This window comes from Dreissena polymorpha, chromosome 3, assembly GCF_020536995.1.
Source record: "Dreissena polymorpha isolate Duluth1 chromosome 3, UMN_Dpol_1.0, whole genome shotgun sequence".
NCBI lineage: Eukaryota > Metazoa > Mollusca > Bivalvia > Myida > Dreissenidae > Dreissena > Dreissena polymorpha.
In genome coordinates, this window is record NC_068357.1 from 87,063,320 (window position 1) to 87,079,113 (window position 15,794).

General features: G+C 36.2%; 1 protein-coding gene across 2 annotated transcripts in view; it reads left to right on the forward strand.

The window, feature by feature from the left end:
- LOC127875117 (TALPID3 protein-like) overlaps positions 1 to 15,794 on the forward strand; it is a 159,351-nt gene that overhangs the window by 119,192 nt on the left and 24,365 nt on the right. Inside the window, exons 22-26 of one of the 2 annotated variants that reach the window (XM_052419939.1) lie at positions 1,024 to 1,247; positions 2,433 to 2,624; positions 4,242 to 4,355; positions 6,152 to 6,378; positions 15,440 to 15,579. In XM_052419939.1, coding sequence (XP_052275899.1) covers positions 1,024 to 1,247; positions 2,433 to 2,624; positions 4,242 to 4,355; positions 6,152 to 6,378; positions 15,440 to 15,579 — 897 coding nt within the window. The remainder of the gene's footprint in view (positions 1 to 1,023; positions 1,248 to 2,432; positions 2,625 to 4,241; positions 4,356 to 6,151; positions 6,379 to 15,439; positions 15,580 to 15,794) is intronic. The other variant, XM_052419940.1, reaches the window with a different exon arrangement.

The window sequence follows — 15,794 nt, forward strand, 5'->3', positions numbered from 1 at the left end:
ACAACCTGTCATACACAACCAGTCATACACAACCTGTCATACACAACTGTCATTCACAACCTCTCATACACAACCGGTCATACACAACATGTCATACACAACCTGTCATATACAACCCATCATACACAACCTGTCATACACAACCGGTCATACATAACCTGTCATACACAACCAGTCATACATAACCTGTCATACACAACCAATCTTACACAACCGGTCATACATAACCTGTCATACACAACCAGTCATACACAGCTAATCATACACAACCAGTCATACACAACATGTTATACACAACTGGTCATACACAGCTGGTCATACATAACCAATCATACACAACCACTCATACGCAACCGGTCATACCTTACCTGTCATACACAACCAGTAATGCACAGCCAATCATACACAACTGGTCATACACAACTAATCATACATAATCAGTTATACACAAACAGTCATGCACAACCAGTCATACACAACTGGTCATACACAACCAATCATACACAATCAGTCATACACAACCAGTCATACAAAGCCAGTCATGCACAACCAGTCATACACAATCAATAATACAGAACTGGTCAAACACAACTGGTCATACACAACCTGTTATACACAACTGGTCACAGGTACAAGGATCATAATGTGACATTTTTTCCAAAATCTTCTTTCAACATTTATGCATTTTCCGTACAATACTATTTTAATTTTAAAAAATGCTTCTACAATTGAGCATCTTACTGAAAAATCAGGTTTAATGCATGATCATGGAGTGTCATCCCTGATTTTTAAACTGTGCAGACGGCATACAGGTACACACATTATTGCAAAAAGGTATTTTTGGTTTAAAGGAAGTCTCTTCTTAGCAATACCAAAGTTTAGGCTGAAAGTGTCTTCCCTGATTGGACTGCAGAGGCAATCTGCGACGACATTTTATGCACATGCATTAAGCCAAGTTTTCCAAAACGTGGCTTCTATTTTGCTTGATTGATGGTTTTCATTGTATTTCCTCCTGTTGTCCAGCTCCCATTCCTGGCCAGCTGATCCCCATGGCTGTACCACTAGGTGGTCCCAGGATGGACCATGGTCTTACAGAGGACGCCACAATGACCTCTATGCATCCGGCCATGACCTTTGACCAATCCAAGGTCAGTCAGGTGACTGCTGACAGAAATGTTGCCATGGTGACCTTGGGCATGGAGGATGAGGTCAAACGCAGCAAGCCCTCTCCAGAACTGGGCAAGCAGGTCTGTAGTATCAGGGGGAGGAGTCCGCATTCAGGGGGAGGAGTCCGCATTCAGGGGGAGGAGTCCGCATTCAGTTCAAAGATAGATATGAGCGTCAGGTCTGTCGTATCAGGGGGAGGAGTCCGCATTGTATCAGGGGGAGGAGTCCGCATTGTATCAGGGGGAGGAGTCTGTAGTATCAGAGGGAGGAGTCCGCACTGTAGTATCAGAGGGAGGAGTCCGCACTGTAGTATCAGGGGGAGGAGTCCGCACTGTAGTATCAGGGGGAGGAGTCCGCATTCAGGGGGAGGAGTCCACATTCAGCAGGTCTGTAGTATCAGGGGGAGGAGTCCCCATTCAGCAGGTCTGTAGTATCAGGGGGAGGAGTCCGCATTCAGCAGGTCTGTAGTATCAGGGGGAGGAGTCCGCATTCAGCAGGTCTGTAGTATCAGGGGGAGGAGTCCGCATTCAGCAGGTCTGTAGTATCAGGGGGAGGAGTCCGCATTCAGTTCAAAGATAGATATGAGCATCACTCTGAGAAAAAAGGTTTATCCCTTTGCATGCTGGGAAATTTGTCTTCTGCTAAAATGTCGTCTGCTGAATTTCTAAAATTAGCATTTTCTTCGATTTTTTTCAAAGAATTCTATCAGAATAGCAAACAGTTTGGATCCTGATGAGACGCCATGTTTTGTGGCGTCTCATCTGGATCCAAACTGTTTGCAAAGGCCTTAAAAATTCGGTTCCAGGGCTGAAAGGTTTAATTTATTTGAGTAAAGTTTCGTCCCAGATTAGCCTTTGCAGTTCACACAGGCAAATTATGGACAATACTTTCTGCCTAAACTATCCAAAAAAGCTTAAAGTGTCATCCATGATTATCCTGTGCATTTATATAATTATAAAGTTCACTGTGGATATTTCATGATATTTATAACACTATAATAAATATGAAATTCATGGTTCACTTCTAATGTTTAAATGTATAAACTATGAAATTAGAACTTGTTAATTTATTGTATAATGTATATTATAAAAATTTAGAATTAAATCTGATGTTGCAAATTATATTTTATATCTAATTATAAATCTTTGTGGGGTATGCATACATTTAGAATTTGTTTTGAATCTGTGAAACAGTATAGTTGATTGTATCCAACACAAGTTTTTTTAAATCCAAGTAAATAGTGGCCAAATTGATGTAACCTTCAGGTATTGCCTGCAGTGGATATAGACACAGATCAGTCTGAAATCTCTGAGAGCATAGAAGATGAGGCTATGCCTGCCCTTCAGCCAGCCATCAGTCCAGAAAGGAAGCCAAAGAAACACGTACAAATTATGTCGCCCCATGAAACACATGGGAAATCACCAGTTAAATCTGGCTTTGAAGTAGTATACCATCAGGTAAAGTATTCGGATAATTTGTTGTTGTTTATTTAGCTAAACTTAGCTCAACTTTCTCATGGTCACCATTTGTCCATCATGTGTTATATGTTGTCAACACTTGCCATGTGAACAACACTCTAGAGGCTGCATTTATTGCCTCTTCTTCATGAAACTTGGTCAGAACATTTTCCCCAGTGATATCCTGGCAAATTTAAAACGGGTTTGTGTTGTATAAATAATTAGGCCGCTAGGTCAAATAAAAAAATTGAACAATATAGAGGCCAAATGTATTGCCCAATCTTCATAAACTTAACATATAGAACATTTGTCCCAAAGATATCATGGCCGAGATCAAAACTGGGTCACAAAGGATCAAATACAGGTCACGAGGTAAAATTCAAGAAAAAAGCTTCTGAACTCAATAGGAGCCACATTTATAGCCAAATGTTCTTGAAACCTTTTCAGAATATTTGTCCTGATTAAATCTTGGCTGAACTGGAAATTGGTACAAGAGAGAGGTCACAGATTACATTTATTTCTCAAACTTCATGTATTTTGGTCACAGCATATGTCCCATTGATATCTCCGCCAAATTCAAACTGGGTCAAGTGAGTTGAGAAACTTGGTCACTTGCTTATTATTTTCACAGTTATAAAAAGAGTATGTGATACATTGTTTCTTGAAACATTTTCACAATTTGTTTTGACTGAATGTTTTTCTTACATGTTTTTTAATGTTGTGTTTTTGCAGTAAACAGTTTTAATTTATGAACTCATTGTTCATTATAATTTACTTTACAATCATTTGTACAATTCCTCTTACTGTGTACTGAAATAGTGCACCTTATGGTTCTAACTTTGTAATTATATTTTGTTTTATATAATAAAGAAGTACCTGACCAAAAACTGGTGAACTTACATGATTATTTTCCATAATTAGACAGCTTGTAAGAAGAACATTTCTCCTTATGCTTTCTGTCTCATCAGTATTGATAAACGTATTATAAACATCTTAACTTGCTTCAAGTCAAAGGTCCTCTAAAGGTTGTTTGAAAGGATTTTCTAAACTGCTTTTATGATGATGGAGTTCATATATATACACAGCATGCATATTAATTTTTTTTTTGTTTCCATATTTTTATGCTCCCGGTAGAGTGGCATATAGCATTTGAACTGTCTGTCAATCTGTCTGTCCAGCCGTCCATCCATCAGAAAACTTTAACATTGCCCATAACTTTTCAATATTGAAGAAAGCAACTTAATATTTGGCATACATGTGTATCTCATGGAGCTGCACATTTTAAGTGGTGAAAGGTCAAGGGGATCCTTCAAGGTCGAAGGTGAAAAAAAAAAATGAAAAAAATAAAAAATTCAAAGCGGCGCAGTAGGGGGTATTGTGTTTCTGACAGACACATCTCTTGTTTATACTTTTCCTGCTATGCTACCATTCAGCATGTTGTTTCCATAATATCTTCTGTAGTTTCCATAGTTTCTTTTGTTGTTTCCATAGTTTGTTTTGTTGTTCCTATACTTTCTTTTGTTGTTTCCATTATTATTTTTGGTTTCCATAATTTCTTTTTACTTTCCCTGCTATGCCACTATTCATCATTTATTACCTTCCTCGCTGCTTACTCAGGAAATTGACATAGCACCTGCTGGTACCGGGCCTCTTCCAGATAGAAATAACTCATCCAGCAGTGGTTCCCAGCATGCCATCTCACACTCTGTTCATAATCAACCTTGCAGCAGCGTAAGATTTGTGTGTGTGAGGCCCAATGCAGGCAAGATTACTTGAAAGTTCACAATCAATCTCAAACTTTGACTGTTCTTGGGAATAAGCCAATCAAATTTAAAGCTGGTATGTTACATCCAGGCGCCACTGTGGTTGATATTAAGAGTGAACACAATATTTCAGATCAAGAACTTTCAAGTCTGAGATGCCAGTCCATGTGAAAGGTGTGCTTAAAAACTATTATAAATCATTTGCTTAATACAATAATTTAAATATTCTTTTTAAACTTACAACATATTTTTGCCTCTTTGAATATGCAGTACATTAAGTTTTCATGTTTCTAATGTTTCAAGTAATAGCTGTAAATTGTTTAAGCTCATATTAAAACTTCAAAATGAAAATGTTTGCCTCGCCAGTTTTGATTTGGAGAGTGCTGATGTTTATATTTTAAATACTAGCCTTTCACATGGCCGTTAACATGGTCCATCTTGTGCACGTGTTTGAGACTTATTTAAGAATGTTGTTGTGTGTAAGATGTTTTTAGATTTAGAACACAATTTCCTTTTTATTGTTAATGTTTACCATGACTGGTTGCATTGTTACATTTATATGCCCCTAGCATTAACCTATTCAGGGAAAGCATAGAGCAATTGGACATTTATTCATTAGGTAGAAATTCTGTGTTAAGCCAAACTGACCATTTACTTATCATCAATACTAGTTACTAAAAATATTTTATATATTTCCATTTACCACTCAGCACGCTCACATATCTTGACCTCATTTTGACCTTGACATTGACCTACTTTTGGACTAAGACTTCGGTGATTGAATCAATAGTGACAAGGCCTCCACTATGGGTATCTGTGTGTATTGTTCATAGCATCTTGTTTTCACTGTATTTCTGTTAACATGTTCTTTTCTCGTTTAGAGTGTGCCTCCGATGTTATTTGTTAACATTTTATGAAATGCATCCTTTACCCCCTGCTCATATTATATGATATGGAATGAAATTACACTCCTGTTAAATGGCATATATTAATATTATAATTGTCTTTTTCCATTGATTGCCTTTATTGTCAGTTAGCGTTCATAAAATAGCATTCATTTTCAAATTAGTGGGGATAAAATTATACTAACAGAACCTGTAAGCAAGAATATTAATATTTTATGATATATTATAATTATTGTGGAAAATAACATCTGAATTTGTAATTTTTGGGTTTTGGATGGATAATTTTACACAGAGAAGACACAATAAAACAAGCTTCTGAATTAATTATAAAAAATTAGTAATTCATTGACAGAGGAAAAATATTGAACTGAAAACAAAATAAGCTTGGCTCATTAAATAACACCCTCAAACAAATACAATAATTCTTTATCTTATCAACCCTTCATTTGCATGTGTCAAAGGAGAAAAAATCAAAAATATATTATGGGCGCATTCCACCTTTGATGGACAAATATATTTTCCATTATTAATGACTACTCTGTAACTCATCAAAAGCAAAGTTGTACCTTTCAGTCAATCAATTCAATGCTTATATTGTGAGAATTATTTCCTGTTATGTGAATATGTGAAAAAACAATGTTTCGTAAAGCGTAAAAATATTTTTTTTCTTTTTTCTTTTGCATAATTATGATAGATCACAAAGAATTTTGATAGGTTGTTCTTCATTGTCATAATGATTTATTGCAGTCATTATTCACCTATATATTCCATGCTGTAAAAGATTGAACAGCCTAGTGTGGAGAATTGACGTAATGTTACAACTTTTATGCTTACCTCAATTTTCTGGTTTGCCTCTAAGGACGACACTTTGCAAGACGAAGATGATTATGATGATGATAATGATGACAATGAAGACGGTACAGGGCTGGAATATCCTGGGTACAAGCGAGAAGAAGTTGAAGAGGTACAATACAACGGACCTGTTTTCCCGCCAAAGATGCCGTCTTCTGAAAGGCAGCTGACCTCGGACCTCATAGCAGAAGACATCAGACGCAGAGATCTCCTGCAGAATAAGGCCAATGAATGGTAAATGTTTATAATGTCAGAATACAAAAGCCTATATGTAAGACACTAATGTTCGAAACATATATTTCAAGACGTTATAACACACACGGAACACAGACATAATCTCACATTATTACTGGAATTGATTTATTTTATTTAAATGCTTGTTTTGTGCATAAAGTGCTCAAGATTAGCTATTGTTATCTCCCTTTTTCCGGCATCATTCATTGTATGGTGTGTGTCATCAACAGTTTACCTCTTGATAGAGTCCATATATTTGTTCAATCTTGATTAAACTAGGCCATGTTTAAATATTGGATATGTGTCTAAAAAGTTGGTCTAAAGGTATATTTTTCGAACAAACTTGTCATCAGTTTATAAGCACAATTTATTATTATCTTTACAATGTTGAATATGGGTCACACATGTCCAAAAATGAATTTATGTTTTTTATGCCCCCAAAGGAGGGCATATAGTGATCGGACTGTCCGTCTGTCTGTCTGTCTGTCCGTTACACTTTTGCGTTTAGGTTTCGAAAAATGCTCATAACTTCTATGTCGCTTCAGATGTAACCTTCATATTTGGTATGCATGTGCATATGGACAAGGCCTTTCCATAACCAAGCAATTTTTTGACCCCCTTGACCTTGAACTTCGTGTCTGCGTTTAGGTTTCGAATTCTGCATTTAGGTTTCGAAAAAGCGTTTTTCAGGGGCATATGTCTTCCAATGGAGACAGCTCTTGTTTTTGTCAATCTTTAGCTCATTACTACTCTAGAGGCCACATATTTCACCCAATCTTGATGAAACGTGGTCAGAATATGCATCTTGACGATATAGAGGATATTCGTTCATGTCAGTGTAAGATCGTTTGTTATTTCACGAGTGATCATAGAAAATATATTTTCATGAGTGAAAATATTATTTTTCTATGATCACGAATGAAATAACAAACGATCTTACACTGACATGAACACATTTTCTGTTGTTTTTTTATGCCCCTTTTTAGCTTGACTATTATATATGAAATATATATAGTGGAGCTATCCTACTCACCCCGGCGTTAGCGTTCCCATTAGCGTTAGCGTGCAAATGTTAAAGTTTGCGTACTTCCCCAAATATTTCCTATGTCCTTTGACATATTGCTTTTATATTTTGCATACTTCTTTACCAACATGACCCCAATCTATAAACAAGAGCAGACAACTGTATCAAGCATTTTGACAGAATTATTGCTCCTTTTATACTTATAATATGCATATTATTGATAAATCTATGTTAAAGTTTGCGTACCACCTCAAATATTTTCTATGTCCTTTGACATATTGCTTTCATATTTTGCATACTTCTTTACCAACATGATCCCAATCTATAAACAAGAGCAGACAACTGTATCAAGCATTTTGACAGAATTATGGCCCCTTTTATACTTAGATATTTGAACATTTTGTTTTAATTGCCATAACTTTTTTATTTATGATCACATTTGATTCATACTGTGACAAAACAACACTTACCTGACAAACCACAATGCACTCCACCCAAACCATCCCCCATGCCCCACCCCAGAATTCCCCCCCCCCCCCCAATTTTTTTTTTTTTCCTTATTTTTGAAAGATCATCTATTAAATGACCACACAACCACATTATTTCCCCCTCCCCTCTCCTTGATGGCTTACGTCATACTGTCAAGCACTCGAATAGACGAGCGCGTTGTCCTTTGACAGCTCTTGTTCAAGAAAATAATTAACAGCTGTTTCCCTTTTGCTGAAAAGTTACCCTTTTTCAGAGTTTCTCCCGTGGAGTGCCTTAATACATTTCAAAACACAAAATAACATCATTAGTGTGACGAAATGATGTCATTAAACCAACAAAATTCTCCTGTTAAACTCTTTTACAATGTAAATAAACGGTGAAAAAGCATAAAATAAAAAGAAAATGTGTTGGATTCGGTGGAATGTCAATTTTAATTCAATCGTGATCATAGAAAATATATATACAATTATTTATGATAATCTAAAAATAGGAATAGGAGTTCCGAAAAATTTGTTCTTTTCACCGGTGAAAAGAACACTTTGTTCTTTTCACTGCTGTTTTTTCACTGCAGAAATGTCATATTTTATTATTAGGTATAAAAGAAATCAAAGATCTTTGATTAATTTATAGGTCTTGTGTTTCCAAAAACTTCAGCCAACAGGTCAAATCTAAAAAAAACTTTTCACCATATTAGAAGCCTCATTTAGGACTCAATCTTTATGAAATTTGGTTAGAATGTTCATCTTGACACTATTTTTATCTGGGTCATACATGTCATAATACATGTCATAATGCTAGGTCACAAAGTCAATTCTAAGAAAAACCTTGTAATTAACACAGTTACCTTACCTTCTTTTGACCTTTGCATCGACCTACTTTTTCACTTAGACTTATACAGAAGGTCCAAATCCATGGTCAATCAAAATGATGCGTTATTAGTCCCCTACAGGTTTCACCGGAGGGGACTTATGGTTTTGTCGATTCATACGACACACTAACACTAACTCCGATGCTGATAAAAATACGAATGCTACGGTTATTGTAGAAAAATATGTACGAAATATCTTCATCACAATTGGCTCGGGGCGCTAATTTGTCTTTGCTGCATTTTATGAAATTCGTCTTCAATGTATAATTTATAACCAGGTTTTCCGAAGGAAAAAACTGGTTATTAGATTGGCGAATGCGGGCGGGCTGGCTGGCGGGCGGGCGGAACAAGCTTGTCCGGGCCATAACTATGTCGTTCATTGTCAGATTTTAAAATCATTTGGCACATTTGTTCACCATCATTGGACGGTGTGTCGCGCGAAATAATTACGTCGATATCTCCAAGGTCAAGGTCACACTTTGAGTTCAAAGGTCAAAAATGGCCATAAATGAGCTTGTCCTGGCCATAACTATGTCATTCATTGTGAGATTTTAAAATCATTTGGCACATTTGTTCACCATCATGGGACGGTGTGTCGCACAAAAGAATCACGTCAATATCTCCAATGTCAAGGTCGCCACGACTAAAAATAGATTTTTTTAAAAAACAAACTTACAAAGGGGGTTAATTTTGTTTGTTCATTTCAAAAGTTCAGTTTGAGTTTTCACCCTTTATCAAATTTTTTTTTCACAATGAAAACCTGGTTTTGTGACATTTTTGTCCCTTGTTCTTGCCTATTTTGTGTTATTGTAACATATTTTTATCAATATATTACAATTTAACACATATAAAACTCATGCATACTTGCTTTAATAAATCAGTCAAGGCTTCTATTAGAGCCATCTTTCTTTATTGAACATAGCATCTTGTTGTAAGCACAAAATCTGGTTTCTATGGTTACAGAAATAAGTAAAAACTTAAATGGGTACTCCAACAAATAAAAAAAAACAGCAATGCCAGGTTTATGAAATTCTTTTTGTTGTTAGAACCTTAAAGTAAATATGCACTTAATTTGTGTTCATTAGATCAGACCAAATCTGTGGCTGCTGAAGTTACAGAAATAATTGAAGACTAAAATTTTCATCCTTGCATAAGTAAAAAGTACTTACCGTTGGGTAATGAAACCACCTGTTCAAATCAAATCAAATCAATATTTATTTATTGTCGGTGTGATATACAAACATTATAACATAAGCTATGAATAGCTTTTGACAGACACAATAGCTTTTGACCGACAGTGTAAGTTACTGCTGTTTTAACTGTGACAAAGCTCTTGATTTCCTGCTTTTGTAAATAATGAATAGCTATGATAATTAGATTTTATTAATGAGCTTTTAAGTACATTATCACTTTTTATGTTTTAATAATTATTAATGCATCATGCAAAAATTAATTGAGTATTTATCCATGCTGAATGATTGTCGTTGTTATACAGAGTTCCTATTTGTTTCATATGTGCTTTTATTGCATAGTAGTGTTTTGATGGATAGTCTGTCTCTTACTTTTGGTTTGAAGACAAGGTTTTAATGAATAATGTGGAAAAACAGCAACATACATTCTGTAAATGAGTTTGACAAATTATGCAGCATAAAACTGATTACATATAATAATATGCTTGATCAAGTGATGAAAATTTTGTCTGTAATTGGCATCCATCTTACCAACTGGGCTTAATGCATGTGCAGTCTGCACAGGCTAATCTGGGAAGAGACTTTTGGCATAAATTGGATTTGTGCAAAGAAGAGATTTTCTTCAACTGAAAAAATTATACAAGTGGAAAGTGTCATCTCTGATTAGCCTGTGCAGACTACACATGCTGAAATGGGACTACACTGAACGCACATAATTTAACTCCAGATTTCCGAGAATTCGTCTTAAAGGATCTAGTAATTGATTACAGAGTTGGAACATTCAAAATTGTTAGTGTTGAGACATGTGTGGGTGAATGCTGATTAAGTTAACAGAATGATTCAAATCTATATTTATCTTTTACTGACTGGCAGTTTCAAATTTTAACAAATGTGAATGCTTGTTTAATGTAAGTGAATGTCTCTAAGCTAAGAATGTTTGTGAAACACAATAGTTATTACTAAGTACACTTGAGAAAAATCACTGTCATTTTGAACAATATTTGAGCCTTATTCTGGGAAAACAGGGCTTAATACATCTGCACAGAGTGATGTCCCAGATTAGCCTGTGAAATCTGTACAGGCTAACCAGGGTCTCAGATTAGCCTGTGAAATATGTACAGGCTAACCAGGGTCCCAGATTAACCTGTGAAATCTGTACAGGCTAACCAGAGTCCCATATTAGCCTGTGAAATCTGTACAGGCTAACCAGGGTCCCATATTAGCCTGTGAAATCTGTACAGGCTAACCAGGGTCCCAGATTAGCCTGTGAAATCTGTACAGGCTAACCAGGGTCCCATATTAGCCTGTGAAATCTGTACAGGCTAACCAGGGTCCCATATTAGCCTGTGAAATCTGTACAGGCTAACCAGGAACAACACTTTAAGTCTAAGCTGGATTTTTGCAAATATGAGACTCACTTTAAACGAAAAATATCATAAACATGGAAAGTGTTGTCTCTGATTAGTGTGTGTGTGAACTGAACACTTTTACACATGAAATAAGCCCTGTTTTCACAGATTGTCTCTCATAAAAACATGTGAATAATGAATTATCATTTTGAGAAATAATAGGTTTTAAATTTTAGTTCCAGGACATACTTCATTATAATTTATTGATGTATTATTCGCTCCTCATTAATAAAAGTTGATTTGTCTGTTTTGTTTGTCATAGTGCATCCTGGTGTTTGCTTTATTTCTTATTGTGCAACATTGATGTCTTGTACGTTTTTTATCATTCACAATTGATGTCTGTCATATTTCAATACTGAAATCTGCTACTTTTCAACGTTGACGGCTGCTGTATTTCATCATTTTTGTCAGCTACTTTGCAACATTGAAGTTGTAACATTTTATAATTGATGTCTTCTACAAATTAGCATGATTTACGTCTGCTACATTTCAAAATTAACATTTTCTACATTTGAACATTTGTTTCTGCTACTTTTCAAGATGGAACTTGTTACATTTTAAAGTTGATGTCTGCTACATTGCAACATTTGTTTCTGCTACTTTTCAAAATTGAAGTTGTTACATTTGAAAGTTGATGTCTGCTACATTGCAACATTTGTTTCTGCTACTTTTCAAAATTGAAGTTGTTACATTTAAAATTTGATGTCTACTACATTGCAACATTTATTTCTGCTACTTTTCAAAGTTGATGTCTGCTACATGGTAACATTTATGTCTGCTACATTTCAATTGTTATTTTTGCTACTTGTCAACATTGATATTTCACACTTTTTATGCCCCCCTTGGAAGAAGAGGGGGTATATTGCTTTGCACGTCGGTCTGTCGGTCGGTCGGTCCGTCCACCAGGTGGTTTCCGGATGATAACTCAAGAACGCTTGGGGCTAGGATCATGAAACTTCATAGGTACATTGATCATGACTCGCAGATGACCCCTATTGATTTTCAGGTCACTAGGTCAAAGGTCAAGGCCACAGTGACCCGAAATAGTAAAATGTTTTCCGGATGATAACTCAAGAACGCTTATTCCTAGGATCATGAAACTTGATAGGTAGATTGATCATGACTCGCAGATGACCCCTATTGATTTTCAGGTCACTAGGTCAAAGGTCAAGGTCAAAGTGACCCGAAATAGTAAAATGGTTTCTGGATGATAACTCAAGAACGCTTATTCCTAGGATCATGAAACTTCGTAGGTAGATTGATAATGGCTGGCAGATGACTCCTATCGATTTTCAGGTCACTAGGTCAAAGGTCAAGGTCACGGTGACCCGAAATGGTAAAATGGTTTCCGGATAATAACTCAAAAACGCTTATGCCTAGGATCATGAAACTTCATAGGTACATTGATAATGACTCCCAGATGACCCCTATTGATTTTCAGGTCACTAGGTCAAAGGTCAAGGTCACGGTTACCCGAAATAGTAAAATGGTTTCCGGATGATTACTCAAGAGCGCTTATTCCTAGGATCATGAAACTTGATAGGTAGATTGATCATGACTCGCAGATGACCCCTATTGATTTTCAGGTCACTAGGTCAAAGGTCAAGGTGACCCGAAATAGTAAAATGGTTGCCGGATGATAACTCAAGAACGCTTATGGCTAGGATCATGAAACTTCATAGGTACATTGATCATGACTGGCAGATGACCCCTATTGATTTTCAGGTCACTAGGTCAAAGGTCAAGGTCACAGTGACAAAAAACATATTCACACAATGGCTGTCACTACAACAGAGAGCCCATATGGGGGGCATGCATGTTTAACAAACAGCTCTTGTTAATGTTTACTTCTGCCTGCCATTTTTAGAACCTGAGCACGGTGCTCATGGAGCACAATGTGCTCATGTCAAGCTTTTGTGATCGCATTTTGTCTGTTGTGCATCGTTTGGTGTCAACATTTATAACAGGCTACATGTATTGTCTGATCTTCATGAAATTTGGTCAGAAGATTTGTGCCAATGAAATCTTGGAAAATTTCGAAATTGGTTCTGGTTGGGTGAAAAACATGGCCGCCAGGGGGCAGGGTATTTTTCCTTATAAGGCTATAGTTAAACCTTGTCAACAATCTAGAGGCCACATTTATTGTCTGATCTTCATGAAATTTGGAAAGAAGATTTGTACCAATGATATCTTGGACATGTTCAAAAATGGTTCCGATTGTTTAAAAAACATGGCCACCAGGGGGTGGGGCATTTTTCCTTATATGGCTATAGTAAAACTAATTTTGTTAGTACTCTAGGGGCCACATTTGTTGTCCGATCATCATAAAACTTGGAAAGAAGATTAGTCTTCATGATATGTTAGACGAGGTCGAAAATGGTTCTGGTTGCTTGAAAACATGGTCGCCAGGGGGCGGGGCATTTTTCCTTATATTGCTATAGTAAAACCTTGTTGTCACTCTAGAGGCCAGATTTATTGTCCAATCATTATGAAACTTGTTCAGAACATTTATCCCAATGATATCTGGTTCAAGTTTGAAAATGGTTCCATTTTTTTGAAAAACATGACCGCAAGGGGACTGGGCATTTTTCCATAAATGGCTATAGTAAAAAATTGTTAACACTCTAAAAGTCACATTTATTGTCCAATCTTCATGAAACTTGGTCAGAAGAGTTGCCCAATGATATCTTTATAAGATATATAGTTAAATTTCAAATAAAAGCATTGTTGTTGTTTTTTCCTTTCTGAAGAAGTTTATGATGATGATGATTATGAAGCTTGGTTGGTGATTAACAACAACAAACATGTTTTATGCTATCTGAATATTTTTAACCAGGTTTTCCGAAGGAAAAAACTGGTTATTAGATTGGCAAATGCGGGCGGGCGGGCTGGCTGGCTGGCTGGCGGGCTGGCTGGCGGGCGGAACAAGCTTGTCCGGGCCATAACTATGTCGTTCATTGTCAGATTTTAAAATCATTTGGCACATTTTTTCACCATCATGGGATGGTGTGTCGCACGAAAGAATCACGCCAATATCTCCAATGTCAAGGTCGCCACGACTAAAAATAGATTTTTTTTTAAAACAAACTTACAAAGGGGCTTAATTTTGTTTGTTCATTTCAAAAGTTCAGTTTGAGTTTTCTCCCTTTATCAGATTTTTTTTTCACAATGAAAACCTGGTTTTGTGACAATTTTGTCCCTTGTTTATTAAATATTCTTGAAGTTTAATGTAGTAATATTTATTTGGCAGAAAATTTATTAGGGGAGGAAAAACTGTGCATATCTTATATTGTTTGAATTCCAATCATGAATGCCCACTTAATTCCTCCAAGTGACCCTATTTAGTCACCTGCAGAGCAGCACAAATCAATACACATCTCTGAGTGAACCTTGTTGTTCTATTTTTTAGATCAGCAACTTGATACCTTGTTGTTCTATGTCTTTGATGTCTGGCATCATAGAGAAGATATGATTTTTGAGGCACACAGTTTAAACATGGTTGTCGTTTGGTACATGTAAACATAATTGACAAAATATTTTACCATGACTGACGTCTGGTACATTTTACCATAATTGACATCTGCTACATTTTAACATAATTGACATCTGCTACATTTTACCATAATTGACATCTGCTACATTTTAACATGATTGACATATGCTACATTTAAACATAATTGACGATACATTTTACCATGACTGACGTCTGCTACATTTTACCATTATTGACATCTGCTACATTTTAACATAATTGACATCTGCTACATTTTACCATAATTGACATCTGCTACATTTTAACATGATTGACATATGCTACATTTAAACATAATTGACGATACATTTTACCATGACTGACGTCTGCTACATTTTACCATTATTGACATCTGCTACATTTTACCATTATTGACATCTGCTACATTTTAACATGATTGACATCTGCTACATTTTAACATGATTGACATCTCATTCTGCTACATTTTAACATAATTGACATCTCATTCTGCTACATTTTAACATGATTGACATATGCTACTCTACAACATTTATGTCGTCAATATTACAACATTGACGTCTGCTGCAGGCTGGAGCAAGAGCTGATGGCGCGGATCATCACGGAGGTCTACCCGCTGAGGGAGCATGATGAACCTGCAGAGATAAGTCACGTCGTCTCTGAAACCTCTGAGGACAGCATGGCAGAGGAGAAGGAAAAATCAATGTTTGGTGAGTGATTATGTTGACTCTTTCCCGCTCAGAAGTACAGTGAAAATGGCAATATGCAACCAGCAACTCGCAGTCTGTTCTGGTTTTATGCTGTTTGCTGCTCATCGGTATCTAAGGGTTGGAAATAAAGTCATATAAACTTCAAAGTGATAAGAAGGGTTTTAATTTTATTTCATTTTCCAAAGGACTACAAACCTTTCAAAGTGCATATCTGA